This window comes from Setaria italica, chromosome VII, assembly GCF_000263155.2.
Source record: "Setaria italica strain Yugu1 chromosome VII, Setaria_italica_v2.0, whole genome shotgun sequence".
Classification (NCBI taxonomy): Eukaryota; Viridiplantae; Streptophyta; class Magnoliopsida; order Poales; family Poaceae; genus Setaria; species Setaria italica.
Window position 1 is genome coordinate 30,663,634 of NC_028456.1, and position 26,005 is coordinate 30,689,638.

Here is a 26,005-nt window from a genome sequence, read left to right on the forward strand (position 1 = left end):
TTGAGTTTGAAAAAAAACAGATTAACCCATAGTTGCACAAGCATGGAATGTCGAAATCAATCGTACATTCGTACATGATGACTGATTCAGGATGAAACGACCCCTGTCCGTAGTTGCAAGGAAGCGTACACTATAAGAAATACCATCACCGTTGTTTAAACAGTCCTGTAAAGCTTAGAAATGAAGCTTTCCATGTTGTCTCCTATAAAAGGCGAACGCGTAATGTAGCGCAATTCTACCCAAAACAATCCATGTCATTACCTTGATTCTGGACAGTGACATAGAAGAAAAGGAATCTGCTCATGGCTGCCGCCTGCTGGCTTCGATCCAGAACATGATCGATGCCGGGAGAGCGCTCGAGGTCTCAGGGCGCTGCGCCGTCGAAGCCTCCGGTCGCCGCCGGGGAAGAAGCCGCCGGGGAAGAAGCCGCCGCGGATTCGGACGAGCTCACAACGCTGCAACGCGCGGCTTGAACTTGGGCCGCAGCTGCGCGTGTGCCTGGGCCCAGGACGAGGATGGGCCGCGCGTGGTGAGCTCAAGATTTCCAGAGGAACTTTTTTTTTTAGTAAGATTTCCAGAGGAACTGGAGGGAGGTCGGAGGCTTCATCTCAAAGGGAAGAAAGAAAAAGGAAAAGAACTTAGAGCTACTGATGAAACTAGCATTAGCTCGTCAAAAGATTCCTCCATGATAAGACAATATGGTTGCTTCAAATGCAATACTTAAGTTTTGTTGCGCTATCCTGTGGAGGCAACCCATCAGCACAAAGAACAAGCACTCATGACTCATGACCCAAGCAACCGAACAGAAATGAAAAAAAAAATATAAACGTGTTCAAGATTGAACAAATCGGTGCACTGCACATTTCATGAGTTACAAGGTACCAAGTGATTTCTTTGTAGCATATTAGCATAGTATTGTGCTATTACCATAAGCCAGCAGCTGAATTCTGCTTGGCAGAAAAAAAAATACGTAGTTTCAATTATGAACCCGCCGTCACAATTAATATTACTGAAGTCTGCTACACCCAAAGGAAAAGCGTGACAAGAAGTCAGCGCTCCAACATATGCTGCTCTCAGCACATCTCCACTGCCTACACTGTACAGGTTACAAGATTTCTGTTGCACATCGGCACATCGCCTTGGTGGCCAAATGTGGCACAAACCAACTCATTATATATCACATTACAGTGATGGCTACAACGACTTCACCCATAACTCAGCCTAGAATCGAAGGAACGGGCTTGTGTCTGACGCCTTGGTATCCCGATCTCACAAGCATTCACCCTTGAAGCAAACCTCAAGGAGCATATCGTCTCCCCAACAGATGATGCCTCAGGTGAAATATTGACAAACATAAGAGTTTTCGAGTCTCCTCCAAGGCAAGGCTGCAAAGTCAAGTTATAGCTAAGAAATTGTTTGAAATGGACTCCTGAACATACAACTTTAAGTAGATGTCCTGTGTCACTAACCTGCAATAGGTACGTAAGTTTTGAGTTTCTGAAGGGAACGTGGTCATCTCCTTTTGCAATCGCAAAGATTACATCACTCAGAGCTGACAAGCTTTTATTGATTGACTAAAACATGAAAAAGAAACATGATTACACACCACTGTCAAATACTGAGAATATTGGAAATCATAAGAAGTGCGTGCACACCTGAGTTTCCTTCAAGCGATCACCGGTGGAACCACTTTTAGCAAGGCGCTCACTCCCAGCTAAATCGATCAAGTTAAGGACCCCTTGGACATGTTGGCCTGTGTTCTGCAAGAAAATGAAAAAAGAAGGCATATATTCCGATTATTTATGTTTATTTAGTATGCTGAGTAATCTAAAAAAGGATTAACATCCATAAGAAAATGAAGCATAAACCACACTATATTTTGGTAGATCTTGGCATGATAGTCAAATTAATTTCCTTACATAGTTCCTGGTACACTTCAAGCTGTGACTATGAGACTTTGCATACCTCGTTTGATCCTGATATCTTTAGTGTGAACACAAAATGACTCCTAGAAGATTGTTCATTCATCTGGGTCTTACCCACGGATCTGTTAAAATGCAAAAGACAACATTAGATGCAATAGATATATGTAATCACATAAATAGACATGTAGGGAAAAAACAGCTTAGATGAACAATTAAAACCTGCAATTCACTATATATTGACACTACCCATTGCACAAAATAAACAATGCACCAGTAAGTCTGTTCCATTTAACCAAACAAGTACCAACAGATGCCAATGCTCAACAAGAAATAAGGGCCATATACACATGTGCAATCAAAGAGGACCACCTGCTCTGGGATGCTTTCTCTAGTAGAGTAGTCACATCAGCAATACCAAAGACATCGATAATTGTAAGGTCAGACACAGTTGTATTCCCATGAGAGTCGTGCTTTATAGTGTATTGTTTACTGGGTGTCATCTCAAAACTATTTGGGCGACCTGGTGCTAACAAATCGCGAATTGTCTCATTGTATATTTCCAACATTGATGCCTACACAATGAGTGAGATATACATTGTTTGTGTTAGTAACAACACAAATTAATGCAGCATTTATAAGCCAAATAGCTGTGTGATACTAACTTGCATAGAATACTCCCATCCTTGAGATTCTAGAGATTGACTTGTCTTAAAAATTTGTTCCAAAGAACGAGGTATTATGCCTTTCTGATCAATGCCTGGTCTGCCCATCATTGTATAAGTTTTACCGGATCCGGTTTGACCGTAGGCAAATATGCATACCTGTATTGCAAAGGCGTTAAACATGAGAAATTACTTCATAAATAAAAAAAATACAGCAGCTATACCAAGAAGTTTGTAAAAATAAGTGACAATCCATATGAACTGAAAGCTTCACAAGGATGTAGTAACTTGACTGTGCATGGATTATGTAATAATATTTTGACACACAAGATTAAAGCATAAGGATGATCAATTGTAAAGATGTGAAATAATGCTAATATGGTTTGTTTCTTACCATATGTCGAAGTTGATATGAAAAAAATTACCACATATGGAATCAATTTAAAAAAGCATTTAGAATGTCTTCAAAGAATAAAAACACAATGAGAGTACCGCATCACTAGAAACTCAAAAGGCTAACAGTTCACACATATGGTTGCCATTGTACATGAAGGAAATGAAGGATGTTTGCTACCATTAAAGATGAACACTTGTAACTATCCATCAGCACACCATGTAGCGATTCAAAGTTAATACCTTGTATCCATCAAGTGCACTTTGGACTAATTGCGATATTTCCACAAACACATCTTCCTGTGAAGCATTGTGGTCAAAAACCTTGTCATATGAGAAGGAGAGCTTCTGGCCTGCATAAGGAAAAAAAATAACAACAAAGGAACACCACATTAGTATCGTCATATAAAACTAAGTAGGCGACCCAAAAAAACCATGTTGAAGACATAATTTACCTTGGTTCATCAAATCAATAGCACGCCCATTAGATTCTACTGATGTTGGAAAAGAGATAGATGCTCCTTCTGGACCATTTGAATCACCATCAAACCGAAGAAGCGGTCGAACTCGACAGAAAACCCTGATATTTCCTTTCAATTCCTGCAAATATGAGGCCAATCAATACCTAGAGAGTGCAGCATATACAATAATACTTCAATTGCTCATCCAAAGTATTTACAAAGAAGAGATACTAATAACTAACAGCTTAACAAAGAGATAATATGCTTTCAAGTATTACCAATATAGTATTATGTAGTTTTTTCCGCAACTCGTCACCTTCAACAATTTGAGACTCTGCATGTGCCAAACGCTCCTCAAGGTATTTTATTTTCTCCTTCTGCTCTTCATATCCTGTCATCGCCTCGATTGCAGTCACATCAGCAAGCTGCATAGATGAATAATTGTTTCAAACGATAAAAAATGGAACAATGCATTTGTTTCATAGAATTATCATTAAAACTAGTAGCAAATGCTTCAACTTCTAACCTTCAACTTCTGTGTTGCCACTGCAAGCTGCTTCCGAAAAGTCTGAATCTGTTCTTGTTGTGTATTGCACGTTTCCTAATAATAAAGAATACTTTTAAGCCCAACAGTAGCCCAACAGTTACGCACTACAGATATGACTACAAATCTGCAGCTACAAACCTCAAGTGCCGATACTTTTGTACTCAAGCCTTCGCATTCTTTTGAAGATTTACCAATTTGTTCCTTGCAATTAGCAAGTTCAAGGTTCAAATTGTTCAGTTGAGCAACTGAATGATCACGGTCATCCCTAACCTGCTTCAACTCAGCTCTAAGACACTCCACTTCTTTCCTGAGTTCTTCCTTCACCCTAATGGACTCTTGCTGAGAAGCCTAAGAGAATATTAAAAAAATACATATGTGTGTAATTCATGCTGAGATACACATATCATTCAAATCCATTGAACTGTCCATGATTTTCATTAGGGAAACACGCAAAATTCAATAAATAGTTGATAAAAAAATCTTTCATGGAAGTACTTACTCTAGAAGATTCTAGCTGGCTGCTCATTGAGTTGTTACATTCTCTTAGAGCGGCCATAGTTTCCATCATGGCGCTCTTCTCTTTTTGTAGTTTTGAGATAGTCTCACCACTCTTTGAGGCATCAGCCTGAAGATTACTGTTGTATTGTTGTAAGCTGGTGTTGTATTCTTGAAGCCTTTTGTTCGTGTCTTGAACCATTTTTAGCTGGCAGTTCAAGACATATATATGTTAACAGATAGGTCTCAGGATACAAAACCATGTAAAAAATAGTCCATAAGATCAGGTTAACTATTTCCCAGGAACACATTATGTCAACCATTACCTGCTCGCTAAACCGCTTGGCGTCATGAGTGACCCTTTCTAGATCTACAGTCAGTACATCTCGTGAACTCTCAGCTGATTCTCTTTCCTGCTTTTCTTTCTCGTAGGACTCCACAGCAATCTGCCATTTACAAAATGGAGTAAATAAAATTTTAACCGGAACTGGAAGTATATCAATTATCAGGCAACAAGGACATAAGAGTATCCCTCACCAATTTTTCAGACTTCTCCCTGTTCAAGCTCTCCTCTAGAAATTCGCATCGTCTTGTCAAGTCCAAGTTAGCAGCTTTCAACTCTTCAATCGCAGTGCTGAGCTGGGCCTCTGCAACAAGAATTGAATTCTATCAATAAATACCGTGGCGCAGACAACAATTCAGAATCTTCAGATACTTTAGTACAATGCGCTGAGAGGCTGAGAAAGGCTCAATTTTCCTCCCCATGAACTCAGCCAAACAGAATGAGAGTTAGGATTTATTACCCAAATCGGTATGACGGGTGTTCTCAGCATCCATGGCACCCCGGAGTTTCTCCTGCTCAACCAAATAGCCATCCTCTAGCTCCATGTACCACCGGATGCACGCTCTGAGCTTCTTGATGTAGTCGCTCATCTGCTCCACTCTCCCCTGCAGAAATATGACGAATTCAAGAAAACGCCTCCAAATCTGCAACAAGAACGCACCAATAAATTCCCCTCAAAACCAACCTTGTAATCGTTCTTGCTCTTGCCCTTCATCTTCTCGGCAAGCAGCCTCTCCACGTCCTCCCTCCCGCTGAACTCGACCACGGGCGCCGCCTCCGCCCCGCCGCCGCCGCCGCCGCCGCCGCCGCCGCCATCAGCCGGCGCGGACGGCGTCCCGCCGTTCGCCTCGCCGTTGTTGATAGCCGACAGCACGTTCCGGCGCGGCGTCACCTTGAACCCCATTTCGCGCCGCGCGGTGCCCGCGTTCTCCTTCTTCTGCGGCAACAGCAGCACCACCGTCACGACATCCGCATTTCAAATCCCAAGCAACGCAGAGGCGAATAGTAACCCAGGAACAAAGAGAAGTTTTGCAGGGAAGGCGAGGGGGAAAATCACCAGGTAGGAGCTGCGAGGCGGCAGTGACGAGGCCATGGTGGGATTACTGGTGGGATTAGGGGTTATAGCTAGGTTTCCTCTCCCCGGCGGTGGGGGAGGTGGAGCTTTCTTGGGGCGGGGTGGAGTGAACTCGACGGCAAAGAATCTCGTGGCTTTGAAGCGCCGACGAATTCGCGCCCCGGGCCCGAAAAGCTCCGGAAAACCTCAGCAGAATCGCGGAGCCGATGAGCTCAAACGGACCTGGAGGAAAATCACCGTCGAATTTCCAGGGATTTTTCCGTTGGCTCGGATCCAAGCGAGAGAAGCCGAGGGAAGGGGAGAGGGAGGAGGGGAGGGGAGGCGGCGGAGCTTTTTCGAAATATTTTGAACCCGAAACGACAAGGGGTACCCGGCCCGATGTGTCAGAGCGGGTTTATTTACTCCCCTGCCACTGGGGAGTGGTGCGGGCCGGCGCGGCAGGTGGCCTTGTGACTCCGCGCCGGCCGCCGGCGCTCGGGGCAGAACAGTGGCTGGCCGGCCTGGGCCCGTGGCGGTCTCGGGGTTTCGTTCACACGCGACGGGTAGTTCCGGCACGTCCAATCTCGATGAACGGTCAACTTCCGTGTCGCAGCGCGGGCCTCGAGATGGGCCGGGCCGAGCGTGTTGCGACGTTGCTCTCCGGCGAGAGAGAGAGGCAGGCAAGTCCTCAGCAGCGCGAAGGTGCGGCGTCTTTCAGTCACTTCACTTCACTTCACTGTAGTCTGTACGGACGAGAACGACGATGACGACGACGAGACGCCGTGGCGCCATTAGCGGCTTGCTAATCGCTGCCTTTTGTCTCGTGGCGTCGGAGGCTTAAGTGCTTAACTAGCATTTTCTGATGATTTGCTCACTGCTGGGGACTGATCAGTGTACTGTTCAGGTTAGGAGCCTGTGGGGTCTGGATTTTACTCCCCATCTGCGATCTGCACGCCCGTTTCACTGTTTTGGCGTCCTTGGGGTTGGTGACCGGCGATCGTCCTGTTTGTCCGTCAGTTCAGCTGCAATGAAAGGTTAAAACGCGAAGGTTTTCTCCGAATCACCGACGTTGCCAATCCAAACACGGGCCACACAGATCGACCTTCAGAGAGGCCTTTTCTTATTGATGAAGCTCTGAATTCTGAAAGCTTCACGAGTTGATGGAAAAGTGTAGTAGGATGCCGTACGTGCGTGCTTTAAGTACTGTCCAAGTATCAGTGCTGGGATGCAATGATTAGCGACTCGGATTCTGGATTGGGGCACCGCGCCACCATCATTAGATGTGTATAATAGTGTGACTTGTAATCCAGTTCAGGGCAGTAGCTGAGCGCGGCCCCCACATTACATGCTGCTTTGATTTGCAGGTGAAGCTAGTGCTGTCGTGTACTTCACGCAGGAAAGGATGGTCCTGAGTCCTGACTGTTCGAGACGTGAGTTGACTCTAGCTACAACCTTCCTGCATCACTAAAGATTTAGAATTTATCTTAACTTCAGCTTCACCTATTTTGCACAAAACGAGTCACTATAGCGTCAAAAGAAATTATTTTGTAAACCTAGAAGCCAGATAAAATTACTATTTTCAGCTTCACCGGTGAAGCCATTTTGAGTCTAAAAGGGGCCTAAATTCTTCGATCACTGCCGACTCTGATCGTGATCGGTGGTAATTCTCCGAGAAAAGGGTTCCTGACGCCGGACTGACTGACTTTCAGCTCGCCGATCGCTGCAGGAGTAAAGCAGGGATTCGAACCTGAAAGTCGCGATGACGAGCACGCACCACCTCGCGGCGGAGAAACCAAGCAGGGTGCGCGGCCACCGCGCGCGCGTTTGGTTGCGGAAAGCGCCGTGGAAACCGCACCGACCCGTCGCCCCGACGAGCCCCCCCTGCCGACACACACCCACGACACGGCGGAGGCGCGTCGCGCACGATCGGGTTGGGTGTGGGGTGCGTCGCACGGCACCGATCGGGCGCGTGCAGTGCATGCGGTGCAAATTAGGATTAGCCCGGCCGCAGGTCAATCGGTGAGGGATGCATGCATACATCACCAGCAGCTGCCGGTGACACTGCCTGCCGCGGGGGTCACTGGCCGGTGACGAAGGTGACGGTGACCGCGCGCGTGCCCGGGCTCCCAACTCTGAGGGCGCGGGCGCACCGAACGCCGCGCGGGGGCAAGGAAGCGCAGCGCATGGCAACGTTGGTTGATCGTGATCGATGCAGGGGTCGATCGAGCACGGGCAGTCGGGCACGGGGAGAAGTTGAACGACCGCACCGCGCAGCAGTGGGGCGGACGCGAGGTGCGCCGATCGAGGACCCCAGGCGTGACACCGCCTGAGAGGCTGAAACGCGAACGAACCATAGGGCCCCGGAGCAAGCCCGTCCATGAGATGAGACGGACGGGCGGTGCGTGTCCAGTGTGTCAGTAGGGATGGCAACCGGGCAGATCGGGACCAGGTGGAGTTTCCACGGACCCATCCCCAAAACCCGAGCCATAAACTCGTTATGATCCTGAAACAACAAATGGGTAAAAAACTTCACCCGCCCCCGAATTCGATGGGGCCCGACACCTGAGCCGTCGACAAAGGTGGCGGACGATGGCGAGAGTGGCAGAAGGGGGAGCAACGGGTACGCACACGCACTGCAGATCTTGATGGGCTGGCGGAGGAAGATGTCGTGGGAGGCGTCGGCGGCACTGGTGGGCGCGCAATCTGCATCGCAGATCTTGATGGGCAGCGACGTTGTCCATGCTGCTGCTGCCACTCGCCGTTGCTGCCGCTGGGGATGCGGTGAGTGGGAAGATGGGGGAGAAAGGGAAGCAGCAGCTGGCAGGTAAAATGGAGGAGAAGGGTGCAGCCGCGTCACCCGAGCGGGGCAGGGGCAGCGCGGCTGAGGCCTGTGGCGACGCGCCGGTCGCCGCCACTGCTGGGGAGTGGGGATGGGGTGGAGGCTGGCAGGGGTCAGGGGGGAGCGGGTGAGAGACGAGAAAGGGGTGGAGGGCTAGAGGCCGTGGAGCAAGTCCGCGCGAGGGAGGTGTGGGCATGTGGGAACTGTCGGTCGATGCATGGGAGTGATGACTAGACCGTTGCAGCAGCAGCAGTTGTGCTTCATGAGCTAAATTTGGGGCTCTATAGGCCCCCGCGGGGGAAATCTTTAACCCAGCCATGCACCCGCCATGTGTCGGGTCTCCGAACTTGAGACCCGCGGGGGAAATTCCGAACCCGCCCCCATCCCTGTCGGGTCTGAAACCCGCGGATCTCAAATCCAGACCAGCCCGATTGCTATCCCTATGCGTCACCCATCAGTCCATCACCTATTTCACCCGATGTCGATCGGGGTTAGGCTCGCATCAGGACGCCCAGAAAATTGGCCGAGCAGCTTGGCAGGCGACTGCCCTTCGTTTAGGCGACACATGCTTGCGCGTCACAACATGAGCTACTTCCACAAAATTTTCAGCATTCTGACATTACAAATTATGTTAAAAATTGTTCAAATAGCTTGCACGAAATTTTGAATCAAGAATTTCAGAATATTTGAAAGGCAAACATTTATGAAACAATGAATTATTAGAAGTATTAAAAGAAAAAGGTGTCTAAAAGAAAGATGGAATAAAAAAGAAGACATGAAAAAAAAGAAGAAAACTAAGCTTTACTTTTTTACCTCTCAGAAAAAATGGGCCTTTTCTAGCACTGGGCCAAAATGGGCCTTCTGCTCCTGCTTTGCTGCTTTGTTGTCCGTTGGCTACTGAATGATGTGGACGAATTATTGGACCGTGGGCTTGTTCGACGTGGAAACAAAAAACCCTACTCCCCTGCTCCTCCTCCCTTCCTAGCGGCGACGCCAGGGCGAGTGGCGCCGCCCTTTGACAGTTCTTCGTCGGACGCTTCGCCGGCGACGAGCATCCGACAAGGGTATACCCGCCCACTCCCTTCCCGCTCTGCGAAATTTGTATTCGGATCTGATTATGTATTTTACGTATTAACTACGTTTTTTTTCTCTTTTTTGCAAACCTAGACTCGCAGACTAAATTTCCCGCGACGATGCCGCGCAAGCACGCGCCAGCGTTCACGCCGGAGGCGGCCTCCGCCTCCGCGTCCACCGGGGCTGGCCAGCCTCATAACCTCCCGGTGCTTCAGGCGAAGATGAAGCGCGACCCGGAGGGCTACGAGGAGGAGCTCCGCCAGCTCTATCGCCACTTCGAGTCCTCGGTGTTCCTCTTCCAGCAGCAGGCGGCGCTGGCCACCACCTCCTCCTCGGGCGGCGGCGGGGAGGTGGCGAAGGAGCTCGGCGACCTGGCCCTGTTCCTCGCCCACGTCGCGCCGTTCTACCCGGATGACCTTGCCGACTTGCCCGACCAGATTGGGGGTTTGCTCGACACCAACGCGCGCGGGCTGCCGCCGGGGCTCCGGGCGCACCTCGTGCAGGCGCTAATACTTCTGGTGAATCGAAAGGTAATATTTTGGTGTTACCCGTTGGTATTATTTTTTTTATCAAAATCCAATTGATTTAGGCTCTTTTGTTTTGATGATGGTTAGGCATTTTGTTTGCTAAGTGATGTTTAGTATTACGAAATAAATTGGCCCAATTTTGTGGAGTTAGATGTCCTCGTGGTTGGCTTATATATAGCAAGAAATTAGGCTAATGGCTTTCCACTGAGTATAATTCCTGCTGATGTTGCAAAATGATAACCTCATGTTCCTTTCTAGTCATTCTTATCTTCTGCAAAACAGAAAATTCCGTTATTTGATATGATATCTTGTTGCCCTTTTTCTGTATCTTGAAGGTCTAACATCAATAGATCTTTGATTGTCATTAAAAGACGTGGGCTCTACTACCTTTAGATATAGTCTTAGGTGACTTCTGCTAGACCTATAGCATTAAGTACCCTTATTCAACTAAGCAATGGGAAAATATGTGTCCCAAACAAGATTTTTTTCGATGGGTATTAATTAGGTGAAAATATTTCACTTTGTCATTGCTCGTTAACTGATTAATTTGAACTTTTTTTTTGTCACAGTGAAATCTGATCCCCTTTTATGCCATCCCTCTCTTTTGTTTTGGAAAAAATGTTTAGATTGTTGATCTTGAGGACACAGTGGAGTTATTCGTGGAGCTTCAGGTTATTGGAGATCGAGCTGTGAAAAAGCTAGCATTTTCGCATATTGTACACAGTATCAGGAGGATGAATCAGAAACATAAGAATGATACCAGGAATCGTAAATTGCAGAACATCCTTTTTAAATTCTTACAGGTTTGCTACATCTTGCAAGAGCATGATCAGTACTATCAGGTTTAGCATATTGGAAAACATGTATGTATTTGTGTTTTAAATTATGCCTCCTGTTTCTCAGGCTGAAGAAGAGTCGCGGGCAAAGAGGGCATTTACTATCCTGTGTGATCTTCACCGTCGGAGGGTCTGGTTTGATGAACGCACAACAAATGCAATATGCGATGCTTGTTTCCATCCTTCTTCTAGGTACATGCTGGTAGAATATCATGGATTTTTTCTATTAGCTGCTCCCTACCTAAATGATTGTCTTGACTATGCAGGATTATGATAGCTGCTATTTCATTCCTTCTTGGATATGAAAATGCTGAACAAGAGGATGACAGTGATGCTTCAAGCAGTGAAGATGAAGCAGATAAAAACCCACAAGTTCTTCTTAGCAAACAGGATGTTTATAAGGTAGTTTAACTGGTTATCATCATGCCTCAACTGATAGTATTTAGATATGTTTGATTTGCTTTGCCCATTTTGATTTGATGCATAATCTTTTATTGGCATATGAATTCTCAGGCAAATCACAAGGGTACAGCTGCTAGTAAGAAAAAGAAGAAAGCTAAATTACAACGTGTTATTCGTAGCATGAAAAGGCAACAGCGGAAATCTGTTGAGGATGCTGGTTCCAGCTACTATTCACCCCTGACGTATTTAAAGGATGCCCAGGTGCGTTAATCCTCTGTTCATGCTTTTATCACCATAGATGGCATATCCACTTGTTATCTCTGAAATGCGCTCTTCTATTATGCTGAAAATGTTCATGTTTTTGTTGGCAGGGTTTTGCTGAGAAGCTTTTTTCTCGGCTGCAGAAATGCAATGAACGTTTTGAGGTTATCCTCTCTTTTTTTTTTTATCATTGTAACATAGCCAATACTTTCTTCCACCTTATCTTTAATGAAAATTAAAGCTTAGGAAAATCTGTTCCCTTGCAGGTAAGAATGATGATGTTAAAAGTTATTGCGAGGACTGTTGGGCTGCATCACTTGGTTTTGTTGAACTTCTACCCATATCTTCAAAGATATGTTCAAGTATGTTAATTTAACTCTGTATTTTGTTTGCACCAACCTTTGAAACACTGCCTAGTTAGTAACTCTGGTATATTTTTTCTATACCTATGCTGCAGCCTCATCAACGAGATGTGACAACTCTACTTGCTGCAGCAGTTCAGGCTTGCCATGATATGGTTGAATTTATGTCTTGCTTCAAAAGTTCATTCTTTTTGCATCTAATGGTTTCACTTATTCACATTTTTTTCTAAATGCAAAAAATATATGTTTAAATTTTAGGTACCTCCGGATGCTGTTGAACCACTGTTCAAGCAGATAGTAAATCAGTTTGTGCATGACCGATCTCGACCAGAGGTTTGCATGACTGTTATTCAGCATATGGATCATATGTGCTGTTCGAGCTAACATGATTACATGAGCATGTACTGACTTTACTTTGTTTAGGCTATTGCTGTTGGCTTGAATGTCGTGAGAGAGATCTGCATGAGGATGCCTTTGGTAGGTGCCTTAATCCTTTTAGATACCTCAAACTGTACTCTTGTCTGCAATGCTACTGGTCCGACATCCCTTAAGACGCTGGATTTACTGAACTCTACTGCTTTTGTTAGTTGTGTTTTGTATGCGACGAGTTCCGTGTGTCCAGCACAGACTCAGACAAGCAGAGGGAACATTGGTCATTTTTTGAAAAAAAAAGTTGTTTGTTTTTTGTATTAATGACTGATAGACTGAAAAGCTTGCAACATTTGTGCTACTAGAAATTCTAATCATGTCAGTAATGGAGAGGAATAAACCTTTGAACTGTTTTAGTTAGTGGTTTTCTGCCATTATTGCCAATTTTGTGGTGGACAGTTTTTTATTGGTGCTGTTGCTGATATAATGTACACTTATTATATTTGTTGCTCTTATCTTGCTTACTTTATCCACTCATCCGGGAAACCTGCAGATGATGAATGAGGATCTGCTTCAAGACCTCGTTTTATACAAAAAGTCCCATGAGAAAGCTGTTTCCATTGCTGCTCGTTCGCTGATCACTTTGTTCAGAGAGGTCAGGTCCTTTCTTGCAAATTTCCGATGTATTTCTGTATGTTGGAATTCCTTATCGCTAAACATCTGTTAATTGAATTTCAGATCTGCCCTTCATTGTTAGTCAAGAAAGATCGTGGCCGTCCTGTTGATCCAAAGGCTCGGCCCAAAGCATTTGGTGAAGTCACTGTCGCTAGCGATGTGCCTGGTGCTGAGTTGCTAGATGAAAACATTTCATCAGAAGGGGAAGACTCAGACGATGAGTCTGATGCTTTTGATTCTGATGATGAGACAGTCATGCCATCTGCCCCTCCTGGAACAGAAGAAAATATAGGGGGTTCTTCTGATGCAAACAAACTTGATGCCGTTGAAGATACCAAAGAGGATGATGAAGCATCTGATGAAGATGGTACAAATGAGGGTCAAGATAACTCTGACAATGATAGTGATGAAATTGATGAAGAACTAGATGATGACTCTGATATGGATGCTGATACTGATATGTCTGATGAGGATAATGATGATGATGATGAACTTAAGGAAAGCATAAATGGTTCAGAGGATGAAGTTTCAGACCAGGACGAAGACAGTGATGAGGAAGATGAGTCTAATGGCAGTGGCTCTAAGGTGCAGAAGAGGAAGTTGAGTGATTATATTGGTGAGCTAAATACTGCTGATGCAAGCCTTCGTGCGCTGAAGAAGTTAGCAGGAGCCAAGAATGCTCAAGTTTCATCAGATGAAACTGGTAAAATTTTATCGGATGAAGATTTTAAGCGCATCAAAGAGCTCAAGGTATGTGATTTTCAGATGGCTAATAATATATCTCCAATAGTTGTGTTCAAACTGTAAAGTTGGCAAAAATTGGTATTGAAAGAGAAGCTACTTACGTCTAAAATATAAATTTGCTTGCATTCTGTTTTTACCAGATATAGTTAGATTGATTATGCATGTCTTAATGGAAATTTTGAGTTTCAGGCAAAGAAAGAAGCAAAGCTGGCTTTGGCTCAACATGGACTAATCAAGGGTGTTGACACGAAATCTGCAACCTTTAAGATGCCGTCTTCTGACCAGCTCAGTAGGAAGCGTGTTGATCCACTTCAGCTTGAGGTGCTCTCTCCCTCTCTCACGCACGCGGACACACTGACACACCCACGTACATGCTTGACACGCATACCCTTTATAATGCAGGCTCACGTCAGAAGAAAGATGTCAAAAGAGGAAAGACTAGCGATGGTGAAAGCTGGAAGAGAGGATAGAGGGCAGTACGTAGCGAGGGCAGCTGTGAAACAGAAAAAGGTAAGATTTTAGGCTGCTGCATCTCTGTTTTTGTTGATAACATGGCTTTGCACAGTTCTGTCAAATCTTTGCTTACTATCTGATCATTTGTTCTCCTATACCTATGACTGATAGCATGGCTGCTGTCTTGCAGACTGGTGGACTGAGCAATAAGCAGAAGCAACACAAGAAGAGGATGCCTCTGGCTGCAACTAGAGCCAAGGCAGCACGTTCTCGGCAGGAGAAGAAGCAGCAGCGCAAGCGCTCCGGGAATCAGTTCAGGGGCCGCAAGGCCTGGAAATGAGAGCTGCTTCTTGGCAATTCATGTAGCCCAGTGGCCAAATTTTTGACTCTTCATGTATTTCTATACCAAAGTCCATGATTCTATGAGAAAGGCCGGGATGATCTTATTTTTCAGTGCCACGTGCTTCAACGGGTTGCAATTCGTCCTGCTTTGCACTGCAGCATCTTACGAGGCATGATTTTTTTACTGGTTCTTCTGTTTGATGCTACCAGACGGACAGAAGTCGGCACCTTGTTCCTTCTCGATTCACTTGGAAAATCGAAAAAGAAAAAATGTTTATATTATCGCACTCAATCTGCTCGAGGCAGGCGGGTCCATATAATGACGTGCACGGTGGCCTTGGTACAAAATTCCAATTATCTTGTCACGTCATTTTTCTGACGTCTATTTCAGAACGATTCTTACCTTTGACACAACGGTAGCCTCGGTAAAAAAATTATTTCCAATTATCTTTTCAGGTTATTCAACTGTCGTGTGATTCTTATCTTTGACATTGGCGGTAGCCGCCATCGCCACCTGTGTAACACCCTAATTTTCAAACTTTGATAATTAATAAAATTTGTTAGAATTTGCTAGAATTTAATTGCCTGTGTTTAAGGATTTAAGGTTTTCTAAAGTTGCATTTAATTTATTAGACATTTAAATCTTTTGTAAAATAAGTTAATGAATCATAGGACTTCATTGTTGCATTCATGCTGGTGTATTGATGTTGTTTGTTTGAATTCAAATTTGTATTTGAATTCATTTGTTTGATCCCTTTTAAATAATAGGAAAACTCTTTATTCTTTCTTTCTCTTTTCTCCTTCTTTTAGCCCGCTCCTTCTTTTGGCCCAGCCCAGCAGGAGTCAGCCCAGCAGACCAGCCCAGCAGCGGCCTATTTCTGCGCCAGCCCGCTCCTGCACCCGCCTTCCGCCGCACCCTTATGCCCCCACTAAACCCTAACACCCTCGCCTCGCACCCAACGCCGCCGTCGCCCGAGCTTGAGCCCTAGTCGTTAGCCGCCGCCCTCGATCTCCTCCGTCGCCGCCTTCCCGTCGACAAGATCATCGCCTGAAGCACCGCGAGGAGGTGAGGAAGCTTCCCGTGAAGATCCCGTGCAGTCCAGTGCCTTCTTTCGCGCGCACGGCTCACTGGAGTTGCTGCCGCTGTGCTGAGCCGCCTTTTCGAGCCGTGTGCCGTCGACGCCACCTAAACCACCGCAAGGACACCCTAGTCGCGTTCGTCATCTCCCTAGCTCGCTTTAGAGTCGAATCCCATCGCGAGCGGTGGTCGGACGCTCGTTTTCGAGTGAATTCCGGCGAGGTCGCTGCTCGTCGCCACCGCACGCTACCACCTCCATCCCAGCCGACCGTAGCCATCTGATCGAGTGCCGATGGTCTAGATCGGATCTGACCCGGGTCAATCCTGGTCAACCCTGTCGCCGCTCTATTCTTTTTGCTAAAGAACCCCTGAGTTTTATAGTTTTTGCACCCGAGGTCCTACATAGTTCAAAAGTACTTTTCTTTCTGTTTAGGCTCCTGCTCTTTTATAAAATCCCACCCGTCATCCTGTTTAGTTCTTTTACACATTAGACCTTCTATTTATATGTTTAATTAGGTTTTAGCTCACGATTTCTTTAAGGTTAGCCCCTAGAAATTTAGTTTTCTCGCACTTAAGCCCCTAAACCTTGTTTAGCTCATATCTTCAGCCTGCAAGTTCATGTTGACGCATATATTAGTTTTATGGTCCTGTTTTGCTTTGTTGCTACTATTTGATGTAATATTTTTTTTATTTTAGTCCTTTGTTTGTTTATATGTACTTGTTGATGCGCATAGAAGGATCGCAGTTCGAGGGATTCAAAGAGCAAGGCTTTCAAGACTTTTAGCGGCAAGAGCAATTTTAGGAAGGCAAGTCGTGCCCTTAGATCACAATTTGATCTTATGCAACCTTTACTTTTTTGTTCAACATGTGATGTTCAATACACATATGCTTGCACTTCAAATATATAAACATGATGGGTCATATTTAAGTGTGCCTAGTTTCATCCCTGCACTTTGATCAACCTGGGTTTACTTTATTGTTAGGTAGTTCTTGCTTAGTTGCTCTAACTGGGCACGGTGGTATTAATGAACCAATGCTTAAACTTATTTTATTTATGCTATGCTTTCCATCAATACAATATCACCATGTTTAATTGGAACATGGAGAACCATCTAGGAAAGCAGTACAACCATAAGAACTACATAGCTCTGGTCTTGGCTAATTAATTAGAAACTCTAGTTTGTGGTAGCTTTACCTGAAATGGGCAAGAGGGGGAGATAGTAGTTGGTGTATAGCTTGGTCCTCAGATTGATCTGCTCTATGGTAGCTTCGCAGTTTGAGAAAGGTTTATACATTGCGCTGATCATGAAACCTTAGCGAGCTATCCTTATTAAGGAATCTTTGTAAAGCTCTCGTAGCATCCCTATGCAATCACACATCGGAAGTATAGTATTGTGCCTAGTTTGCATAAAATGGTTGGGTCTAAAGTTCTTTTGAACTTTTATGCGACTTGTGGTGAAAGTGTACAACCTCTGCAGAGTGTAAAACTGTTGTAACAGCCATGCTTACGGTCAAGAGCGGTATGGTCCTTCACATAATTAATTTATCGGAAGTTGAATTAAATTGATGTTATTTATTGTTGTTATTTTATTATGTTCATGCTTAATGTGTAACGTGGGTGTATAAATTTATACTTAGTAATTGCTAATAAAATTTGATCGACTAATTAAAATGCTGAAAAATTATTAAATCATAGCCTTACACTACACATTCCTCACGCTTGCTAAATACCAACCATAAATGTACTTATCCTTGCTAAAACCGTTATTCAGACCAAGTCAACTTTGAAGAGGTTCCTGAAGGTTTTAAGGAGTTCTAGACGTACGTATGCCACCAGTCAACTGATCGTGGAGTCGTCGTCATCGTTGGAGTTCCGTTGTTTATTCAAATTAAGGATTTTTTGTCATGTAATAAATTTAACACTCCCTCTTTATATTTTGGCACTGTCTATGATATTTTACTGAAGTCGTTGTATGTGTGAAAATTGATCCTGACTTACGTGTGATTTATTCATCTAGTTTTGCGCTGGTGTGACAACATGCCATTGCCTAACGTGTCATAACCGTCAAGGACCAGTAGTCATTATGTTCAATCGTGTTCCTGCGCATAGTACTCTTTTCGTCTTCTAATCGGCTTCTGACTGTCACATGGACAAGATGTCAGCCAGCGACAAGATGAGGACAGCGTGCGTCACCGGAGGGAGCGGGTACATCGCCTCGGCGCTCATCAAGATGCTGCTGAATATTTAGTAGCTCATGATAATAGATTTTTTTCATCGAAGATTTCACATTAATTCCCACAAGACCCACTAGAAAAAAAAGATAAATGTTAAAAATTCTCAAAAAATCAAAAATATCAAACATCAATCCTATAATCTCTAATAATCATAACCTTTGATCTGTTATATTTTCTAAAAAGTTACTCACCACTATCATTATGAAAAATATTCAAAAATAAACTCTAAACCTATATTTAAATTACCGAGCTCAGTCATTATAAAAATAATCTAAACTAACCACATAATCTTCATCCAATTTACTCATACATCTCATTATAAAAGCGTAACTTAAAATATCATTTAAAAATAACCTAAAGTAAACACCTAAATTTTATTACATTTATCTTCGTGTGCATCATACAGAAATATTCAGAAGTAAACTAATATATGATTTTAAATTACCTATTTATGTCATTGTTAATATAGAATACTAAGTTAATATATATATATAGATATATATATATATAGACATACACATGATGAGTGTCACCATTTGACCATTTATACATGTATGTGAGGAATTGATGAAAAATATTGATTTTCATGCTAAACACAGTGTGTGGAGGTGCGATACAAAATGAAAAAAGTGTGGATGTGGATGAAAAAGTGTATAGAGTAATATTTAAAAAAATTAATCATAACCGGACAAAGATAAGCACATATCTATATAAATATTATGTTGAAATATTGAAAAAAATGAGGGAGTAATAGGTAAATTTTTTTATTATTAGTTAGGAATTTAATTTTTATATAATTTTCAAATACAATAGCTTTTAAAAGTATTTGACACGGGTTGATGGACTAGTTAATTTTTAATTGAATTAGTTTTATACAATGCATTGTTTCATTCATTGATGTTTCTTAGGCTACATGCAAGACACAAACTGTGTTGGAAATAATGTATACATGGTTTCATCACCATTTCACCTCTCTCTTCATTAACTCTTTGCCACATCATCAAAGGTAACATGGCACTCTCAAAATAAAATTCCCATGGTAACCTTAGTTGAGCGGAGGCTCTTCATTTGACTGAGCACACTGGGATTGGCCCACTCTGCTGCCCAGGCAGGGTCCTTTCGTACGAGGACCATGTGGCAGACCACTATTGAACAAATGATAAATGGTGACACATTTATCTTCTTGCTATGCATTCTTTTGCTTTTCTTGTGGCAACTGTTTTTTTTTTCCGCCACAAACCGTTAGTCTACATCTTGTGTGGCCTACACTAAAAAAATCGAAGCTAATAGTTGTGGCGAGCGAGCCAGCCAGTGAATCCTCCTCTTTCAAGCGACTGGCGATGTCGGCAGCCGGCGAGAAGAAGAAGACGGCATGCGTGACCGGAGGGAACGGGTACATCGCCTCGGCTCTGATCAAGATGCTGCTGGAGAAGGGCTACGCCGTCAAGACGACGGTCAGGAACCCCGGTTCGATTCCTTCCTTGAACCCTCTTATCGAACGTCAGCGAATTGCTGCACATCTGCATCAACTGTAGTTTTGATCCTGAAACCCCAGATGACATGGCCAAGAACTCCCACCTCAAGAACTTGCAGGCGCTCGGCCCCCTGACCGTCCTCCGCGCCGACCTGGATGAAGAGGGCAGCTTCGACGAGGCCGTCGCCGGCTGCGACTACGCCTTCCTCGTCGCCGCTCCGGTGAACCTCTCGTCAGGGGAGGAGGATCCTGAGGTGCAGCAGACGTGACCACCAGTTGTGAAGCTTCGTTTAATTCGATCGATTTCTTCTTTTTGTGATACCGCCGATGGCAAGCTGATTCGAAAAGCTGTTTTGAGCTTGATGAATTGATTGAATTCAGAAAGAGCTGATCGAGCCCGCTGTCCGGGGAACGCTGAACGTGATGAGGTCGTGCGTGAAGGCCGGCACGGTGCGGCGCGTGATCCTGACCTCGTCGGTGGCCTCAGTCTACATCAGACCGGAGCTGCAAGGCAACGGGCACGTCCTGGACGAGGATTCCTGGTCTGACGTCGAGTACCTCAGGGCCGAGAAGCCACCATTGTGGTGGGCGTACTGCGTGTCGAAGGTCCTCCTGGAGAAGGCGGCGTGCCGGTTCGCGGAGGAGCACGGCATCAGCTTCGTCACCGTCTGCCCCGTCTCCACCGTCGGCGCGGCGCCGGCGCCGATCGTCAACACCAGCGTCCCTTGCTGCCTCTCATTTCTATCCGGTGACGAGGCAGCGCTCGGCACGCTCAAAGGAATCGAGAGGACCTCCGGCGCGCTGCAGCTGGTCCACGTCGACGACCTCTGCCGCGCCGAGGTGTTCGTCGCCGAGGAGGCGGCGGCCGCGGGGAGGTACGTCTGCTGCGCCCTCAACACGACCGTCGTCGAGCTCGCGCGTTTCCTGGCACGGAAGTACCCGCAGTACGGCGTGAAGACAGACTTGTAAGAATCGGCCCGGGATCACTTCCGCAGCGGAGATCATTGTTGTTCGTAGTGGTTTTATTGTGAGCTCTGATTCCTGATACTCTGCAGCACCGACGATGATCAGCTCCTGGAGAAGCCGAGAGTGAGCGTGTCGTCTGCCAAGCTGGTTAGGGAAGGGTTCGAGTTCAAGTACAGGACCCTGGACGAGATATACGACGACGTCGTCGAGTACGGCAGGGCACTCGGAATTCTGCCCTACTGATGATGATGATGCTCTGCTCCCGACAGATTGTACTCATGCTAGTCATGCTCTACAAAAAGATTGTTCAAGATGTTTCGCAATCCTGTGGTGTTTTTATCTCGGCATGTTATTCATGCTCGACAACATTGTTGGTAGTTTAAGGTTGAGATACTTCATAAACACGATTTGCTGCTGCACCCGGTTCGCCACCGGCATTTCGTCGAACAAATCCCTGTTCGCCTTCCTCCTCGCCGCCGCTTCCGCCTCCGCATTCTCTGACGGTGGCAGCCACCTCCCGTTCACGCTCCTCCCCGCCGATCCCGCTGCCGCGGATCCGTGGGCGAGTGACTGTCCGGCGATGCCGAGCTGGGCCTCGGTCACCACGGCCGCGCCCCTGTACGCGTCCGGCGGGTACATCAGCTACGGCGCGCTGAGGCGCGACCGCGTGCCATGCTCCCGCCGCGGCGCCCGCAGGGACGGAGACCGCGGTCGGGTACGTGTGCTCGACGGAGGGGAGCGCGGAAGGGGCAGCGGCGAGCCCGCGGCGGCGCGTCCTCGCCGGCGCGGATATTTACAAAGTGCCCCCTCATCTGGATCGCGATCATTGTTCGCAAAATGCGCCCGTGTATTTTCATATAGCCCCCTACTTTGGATCGCGATCAATAATCGCGATCCAAATTAGGGGGTTATTTGAAAATACCCGATCCGAGTATTTTGCAAACCACCCCTGATTTGGACAGCAAGCTCCTTCGTCTCCTCCGGCCGCCCCCTCGGCTCCTCCTCCTGCCCGCCCGGCGCCGCCGTAGTCCCCGCCGGGCCCACCCTTCGTAGCACCGAATAGAAAGATCTACACGACTACACGAGCGTTCCCCCGCCTGCCTCTCCTTGCTATCCGGTGAGATCGAAGCCCCAACGCCTCGTTTCGGCAGGTTCAGTGTGGATGACGATACATTATGCCTGGCGGTTTCAGGCGACGAGGCGGCGTTCGGCATGCTGAAAGACGTCGAGATGGCCTCCGGCGCGGGGCTGCTGGTGCATGGTGCACGTCGACGACCTGTGCCGACGTGCCGTGCCACGGTGTTCGTCGCCGAGGAGGAGGCGGCCGCGGGGAGGTACATCTGATGCGGCCTCGACACCACCATCGTTGGGATCTATCGCACGTTTCCTCGTAAGGATCGTTTTCAGAGCTCTGAATTCTGACGGTTGGCCTGCAATGAAGTCAGTGACAATGTAGTTCAAACTTCGTCCGTGCCGTTTTGCAGCCATATCTGAAAGCGCACTTGCATTCGTTACAGAATTTGTTGCCTATGGTAAGAAAAAGTACTTTCCTCTAGTTACAATTTTGTTGCTATAAGCATTGAACTCTCCCTCCTTTTCTTAGGCGTCCTCTCCACTTTTGTTGTTTCTTCTGCATTTAGGTTCTTTGTAGCCTGAGCACGAAATCTTTGGAACCAACTGTATTATACTCTTCATCCTGATTTGAGTTTTCCGAGCTCATGCCATCCTATTATAAAATACGATCAAATTGCTAAATTCACGATATCTCTTAAATGCCGTAAAAAGGCTCAATGTAGGAATGTAGAAAATATATCTGGTACCCGGTGAAGAAATTGACCTGCTGGTGAGAAGGCGACGCCAACGGTCTGTCGCCGGTTGGCACGGTTGCCTTGGGCGCACTGGGCATGCATCAACCTACCGTTCAACGGTTCAAGCGCCACCCAACCGATGTTTGTGTGTATATGATGCAGCATGCAGGTTCGCGGACAGTCACAGCTTTGCCTTCAGCAAATCTCACTGCTGCAATTCCGGTGAGCTAGTGGGTTCTGGGCTGTGGGCGAGTTCTCATTTCCCCGCCTGCCAGGAGGTAGAGGTGGTGATCGGCGATGTCAGCTGGTGGCACGAAGAAGAAGGCGTGTGTGACCGGAGGCAACGGGTATATCGCCTCGGTGCTCATCAAGATGATGCTGGAGAAGGGCTATGCCGTGAAGACGACGGTCAGGAACCCCGGTTCGGTTCTTCTTGTTCCTTAGTTTTTTCTTCAGTATCTAGTGGATAAACCTTCTACAGTTCTACTGCGCCGGCATCTTCAGATGTTCTTGGGTAAAGAACGAGTAAAAAATAATAATCTGAACTAATGTTGCGCTTAATAAGCTTGGCTAAAGAACGCAGGGTAAGAATTGTTGGTCGCTGGTTTAGGCTCTGAACGTGCTACGTATTTGTGATTCTGAATCCCAGATGACATGGAGAAGAACTCCCACCTCAAGGACCTGCAGGCACTTGGCTCCTTGGAAGTCCTCCGCGCCGACCTGGACGACGAAGGCAGCTTCGATGAGGCCGTTGCTGGCTGCGACTACGCCTTCCTCGTCGCCGCTCCGGTGAACCTCCATTCAGAGAATCCTGAGGTGCGCAAAGTAAACGTCACCACTTGTCAGCGCAATTCTTCTTTTGTGATGGCATGCATAACTCGTTATGTTGGTGGTGGCAGAAAGAACTGATCGAGCCTGCTGTCCGAGGAACCCTGAACGTGATGAGGTCGTGCGCAAAGGCAGGGACCGTGAAGCGCGTGGTCCTGACCTCGTCGGCGGCCGCCGTCTCCAGCAGGCCGCTGCAAGGCGACGGGCACGTGCTGGACGAGAACTCCTGGTCCGACGTCGAATTCCTCACTGCCAACAAGTCCGGCCCCTGGGTAATACTAACACATGTCATGTCCCCCTTCTCGTCTGAAACGGAGTGTTCAGTCAAGCAGATGTGCAACATTTTTACTAAACAATGGAGTAATGTTCAGCCCACTGTTGAGCGCACCAATATTTTGCTTATGACGATCATGGCACCGTGCTTGCGTTGCATCGCAGGGGTATCCGGTCTCCAAGGTGCTGTCGGAGAAGGAGGCGTGCAGGTTCGCGGAGGAGCACGGCATCAGCCTCGTCACCGTCTGCCCCGTTCTCACCGTCGGCGCGGCACCGGCGAAAAAGATCCACACGAGCGTCCCCGCCAGCCTCTCCTTGCTGTCCGGTGCGCCAAGCTCCCGTGCCCTTTACTCCTCACACAGTCACACAACTCGGCAGATTGGGTATTTCGGTTGATGACACAAGTGGTTTTCCATTTTTTTTTTCAGGGGACGACGCAGCGTTCGGGGTGCTGAAAGGCGTCGAGATGGCCACCGGCGGTGTGCCGATGGTGCACGTCGCCGACCTGTGCCGCGCCGAGGTGTTCGTCGCCGAGGAGGACGCGGCCTCCGGGAGGTACATATGCTGCGGCGTCAACACGACCGTCGCCGAGCTCGCCCGTTTCCTGACAGAGAAGTACCCGCAGTACACCGTGAAAGCAGATCTGCTGTAAGGATCGGCTTCAGTCTTCAGAGCTCTTCTGACGATTTTTGCACCGATGACTGATACTGTTTGTTTGCACGTTTGCAGCTCCGGTGAGCTCCTCGAGAAGCCGAGAGTGAGGCTGTCGTCGGCGAGGCTGGTGAAGGAAGGGTTCGAGTTCAAGAAGAAGACGCTGGACGAGATATACGACGACGTGGTGGAGCACGGCAAGGCCCTGGGGATTCTGCCCAACTGATACTTCCTCTGCCTTCCATCCGTAACAAGAAGCGATAGCACCAGCTTGCAGTGAAGTTGGGAAATAAATCTATGCTACCTGATGTACGCTAGCTGAACTGTCGAATAGGTCATTTTCAGTATAATTAATTCGTGTGTTAAAACCAAATTTGCATTTTTCAAATAAAACATGCATACACACACCCTTTTCAATCAAATTAATGTGAAAGTTACATTACCTAGAAAGATGAAAATATTTCAACCTTGCAATGTAAGTCAGTAGTGTCGCTTTTTTTCCCTTCTAGCACCAACAAAATTATTTAAACATCATTTCTCTTCTTGGCAATTTACTTCTGGCGTTTAGTTCACATAGCTCAAGATTTGAAGCCTCTTCTATTCTATACGGTAGGAACTAGCTTTTGCTAGGCCGATCAAACCACTGCCGCTCTTGTGTTAAACATTTAGCTTTGTCACGATGACATTTATTGTGTTTGACAAGAGGACTGCCTTTTCTTTTATAAAGTTGATTTTGTTGGTATATATATGGATTTAGAGCCATTTCCAAATTTAATCGATAGATAAAAAATTTTCTATTATGTGAGAAGGAACAAGTTGTTCATACAAAAATAGTTTAGCCTGTTCGGACGGTGGATGCTGCTGCTGCCCGCTGCCGCTACAACTGCGCCGCTCTCTCCATCAGCCAGAGATGATGACCGCAGTCACCTCTGCACCGCCAAGAGGGGTTTGCTAATTAGCGCTCGCTTGCTAGGAGCGTCCGCAACAATCAATTTCCGACAGCCATTTTATGGCATGATGCTGCCTTGTCGGTCCACCTCCGTCTTTCCGTTTCTGAATCACCGGTGGTCCCCCTTCTGTATGCACGCAAATTTGTAAACACAAAAGTATGTAGATAAAATTTATACACACAAATCTGTAGGTAAACTTATACACACAAATCTGTGGACAAAACTTATGCACAAAATTTATATAACAATGTTCAAACACAAATTTGTGGACAAAACTTATGCAAAAAATTTGTATAACAATGTTCAAACAAAAATTTGTAGACAAAACTATATGAGCAAATTTATACGTATGACTTCTACCTACAGCTTCTAAAGGACAACTTCAAATTTCCATTTTTAAGAGAGTTATAACTTGTGCATACAACTTATATACTTACAGCTTCTAAAGGACAACTTCAAATTTCCATTTTTAAGAGAGTTATAACTTTGTGCATACAACTTATATGTATAAGTTTTTGACAACTTCTTACGTGATAATTTTGTAGCACAACTTTCATAATATACACAATTTATGCAAATGTTTTTTATCACAACTGTTACGAAAATATTGTTAGACAACTTATGAACATGACCTGCACACGAAGGACATGCATATTAGTAAAAAAAATGACTGATAGGAGAAAAAGGGAAATAACTGGAGCACGAGACCAGTGCGTCTCGTGCGGGCCTGGGCATCACTCCCACTGGCGTGGACCTGCTGTCGTGGTCGCACGGCAGCAACGCCCGCAACAAGCGCGTTAAAGGGTTGTTTGGATACTAGGTGTTAAACTTTAGCAGTGTCACATTAGATATTTGGATGCTAATTAAGAACTAAACATGAGCTAATTATAAAACTAATTGCAGAACCCTGTGCTAATTCGCGAGACGAATCTATTAAGCCTAATTAATCCGTCATTAGCAAATGGTTACTGTAGCACC

General features: G+C 46.1%; 3 protein-coding genes across 3 annotated transcripts; 2 read left to right on the plus strand and 1 right to left on the minus strand.

Annotated features, from left to right (window-relative positions):
• Window positions 1-871: 871 nt before the first annotated feature.
• On the minus strand, window positions 872-6,216 carry LOC101756427 (kinesin-like protein KIN-14H). The gene is made up of 17 exons (XM_004976854.3): window positions 5,884-6,216; window positions 5,512-5,763; window positions 5,287-5,431; window positions 5,021-5,130; window positions 4,810-4,929; window positions 4,488-4,691; window positions 4,127-4,336; window positions 3,968-4,042; window positions 3,720-3,866; window positions 3,436-3,580; window positions 3,224-3,333; window positions 2,588-2,746; window positions 2,295-2,497; window positions 1,966-2,047; window positions 1,656-1,760; window positions 1,470-1,574; window positions 872-1,385 (listed from the first exon to the last, which is right to left on the minus strand). Exons 1-17 carry the CDS (start codon window positions 5,917-5,919, stop codon window positions 1,206-1,208), a joined length of 2,388 nt encoding a protein of 795 aa, XP_004976911.1. The 5' UTR covers window positions 5,920-6,216; the 3' UTR covers window positions 872-1,205.
• Window positions 6,217-9,644: 3,428 nt separating this feature from the next.
• On the plus strand, window positions 9,645-14,903 carry LOC101757121 (protein SDA1 homolog). Its single transcript, XM_004976855.2, has 16 exons — window positions 9,645-9,783; window positions 9,887-10,323; window positions 10,947-11,123; window positions 11,224-11,348; window positions 11,423-11,558; window positions 11,670-11,819; window positions 11,930-11,983; window positions 12,086-12,181; window positions 12,277-12,336; window positions 12,440-12,514; window positions 12,605-12,658; window positions 13,104-13,205; window positions 13,289-13,975; window positions 14,159-14,290; window positions 14,372-14,479; window positions 14,613-14,903. The coding sequence occupies exons 2-16, from the start codon at window positions 9,913-9,915 to the stop codon at window positions 14,760-14,762; spliced, it is 2,517 nt and encodes an 838-aa protein (XP_004976912.1). The 5' UTR covers window positions 9,645-9,783; window positions 9,887-9,912; the 3' UTR covers window positions 14,763-14,903.
• A 4,377-nt stretch (window positions 14,904-19,280) lies between these two features.
• Window positions 19,281-24,443, plus strand: LOC101757899. Its single transcript, XM_022828553.1, has 12 exons — window positions 19,281-19,544; window positions 19,633-19,805; window positions 19,933-20,516; window positions 20,607-20,759; window positions 20,902-21,227; window positions 21,710-21,851; window positions 22,616-22,746; window positions 22,975-23,141; window positions 23,225-23,425; window positions 23,592-23,751; window positions 23,855-24,074; window positions 24,156-24,443. Exons 1-12 carry the CDS (start codon window positions 19,418-19,420, stop codon window positions 24,301-24,303), a joined length of 2,532 nt encoding a protein of 843 aa, XP_022684288.1. The 5' UTR covers window positions 19,281-19,417; the 3' UTR covers window positions 24,304-24,443.
• Window positions 24,444-26,005: the final 1,562 nt, after the last annotated feature.

Coding starts and splice junctions, on each gene's coding strand:
- LOC101757121 (XM_004976855.2), top strand. CDS start 9,913: ATGCCGCGCAAGCACGCGCCAGCGTTCACGCCGGAGGCGGCCTCCGCC. Junction 13,206..13,288: donor TGATCACTTTGTTCAGAGAG/GTCAGGTCCTTT, acceptor ATTGAATTTCAG/ATCTGCCCTTCATTGTTAGT. Junction 14,480..14,612: donor CAGCTGTGAAACAGAAAAAG/GTAAGATTTTAG, acceptor GCTGTCTTGCAG/ACTGGTGGACTGAGCAATAA.
- LOC101757899 (XM_022828553.1), top strand. CDS start 19,418: ATGTCGGCAGCCGGCGAGAAGAAGAAGACGGCATGCGTGACCGGAGGG. Junction 19,545..19,632: donor GACGACGGTCAGGAACCCCG/GTTCGATTCCTT, acceptor CTGAAACCCCAG/ATGACATGGCCAAGAACTCC. Junction 24,075..24,155: donor ACCGTGAAAGCAGATCTGCT/GTAAGGATCGGC, acceptor GCACGTTTGCAG/CTCCGGTGAGCTCCTCGAGA.
- LOC101756427 (XM_004976854.3), bottom strand. CDS start 5,919: ATGGCCTCGTCACTGCCGCCTCGCAGCTCCTACCTG. Junction 3,581..3,719: donor AACTACATAATACTATATTG/GTAATACTTGAA, acceptor TCATATTTGCAG/GAATTGAAAGGAAATATCAG. Junction 2,498..2,587: donor GATGGGAGTATTCTATGCAA/GTTAGTATCACA, acceptor CTCATTGTGTAG/GCATCAATGTTGGAAATATA.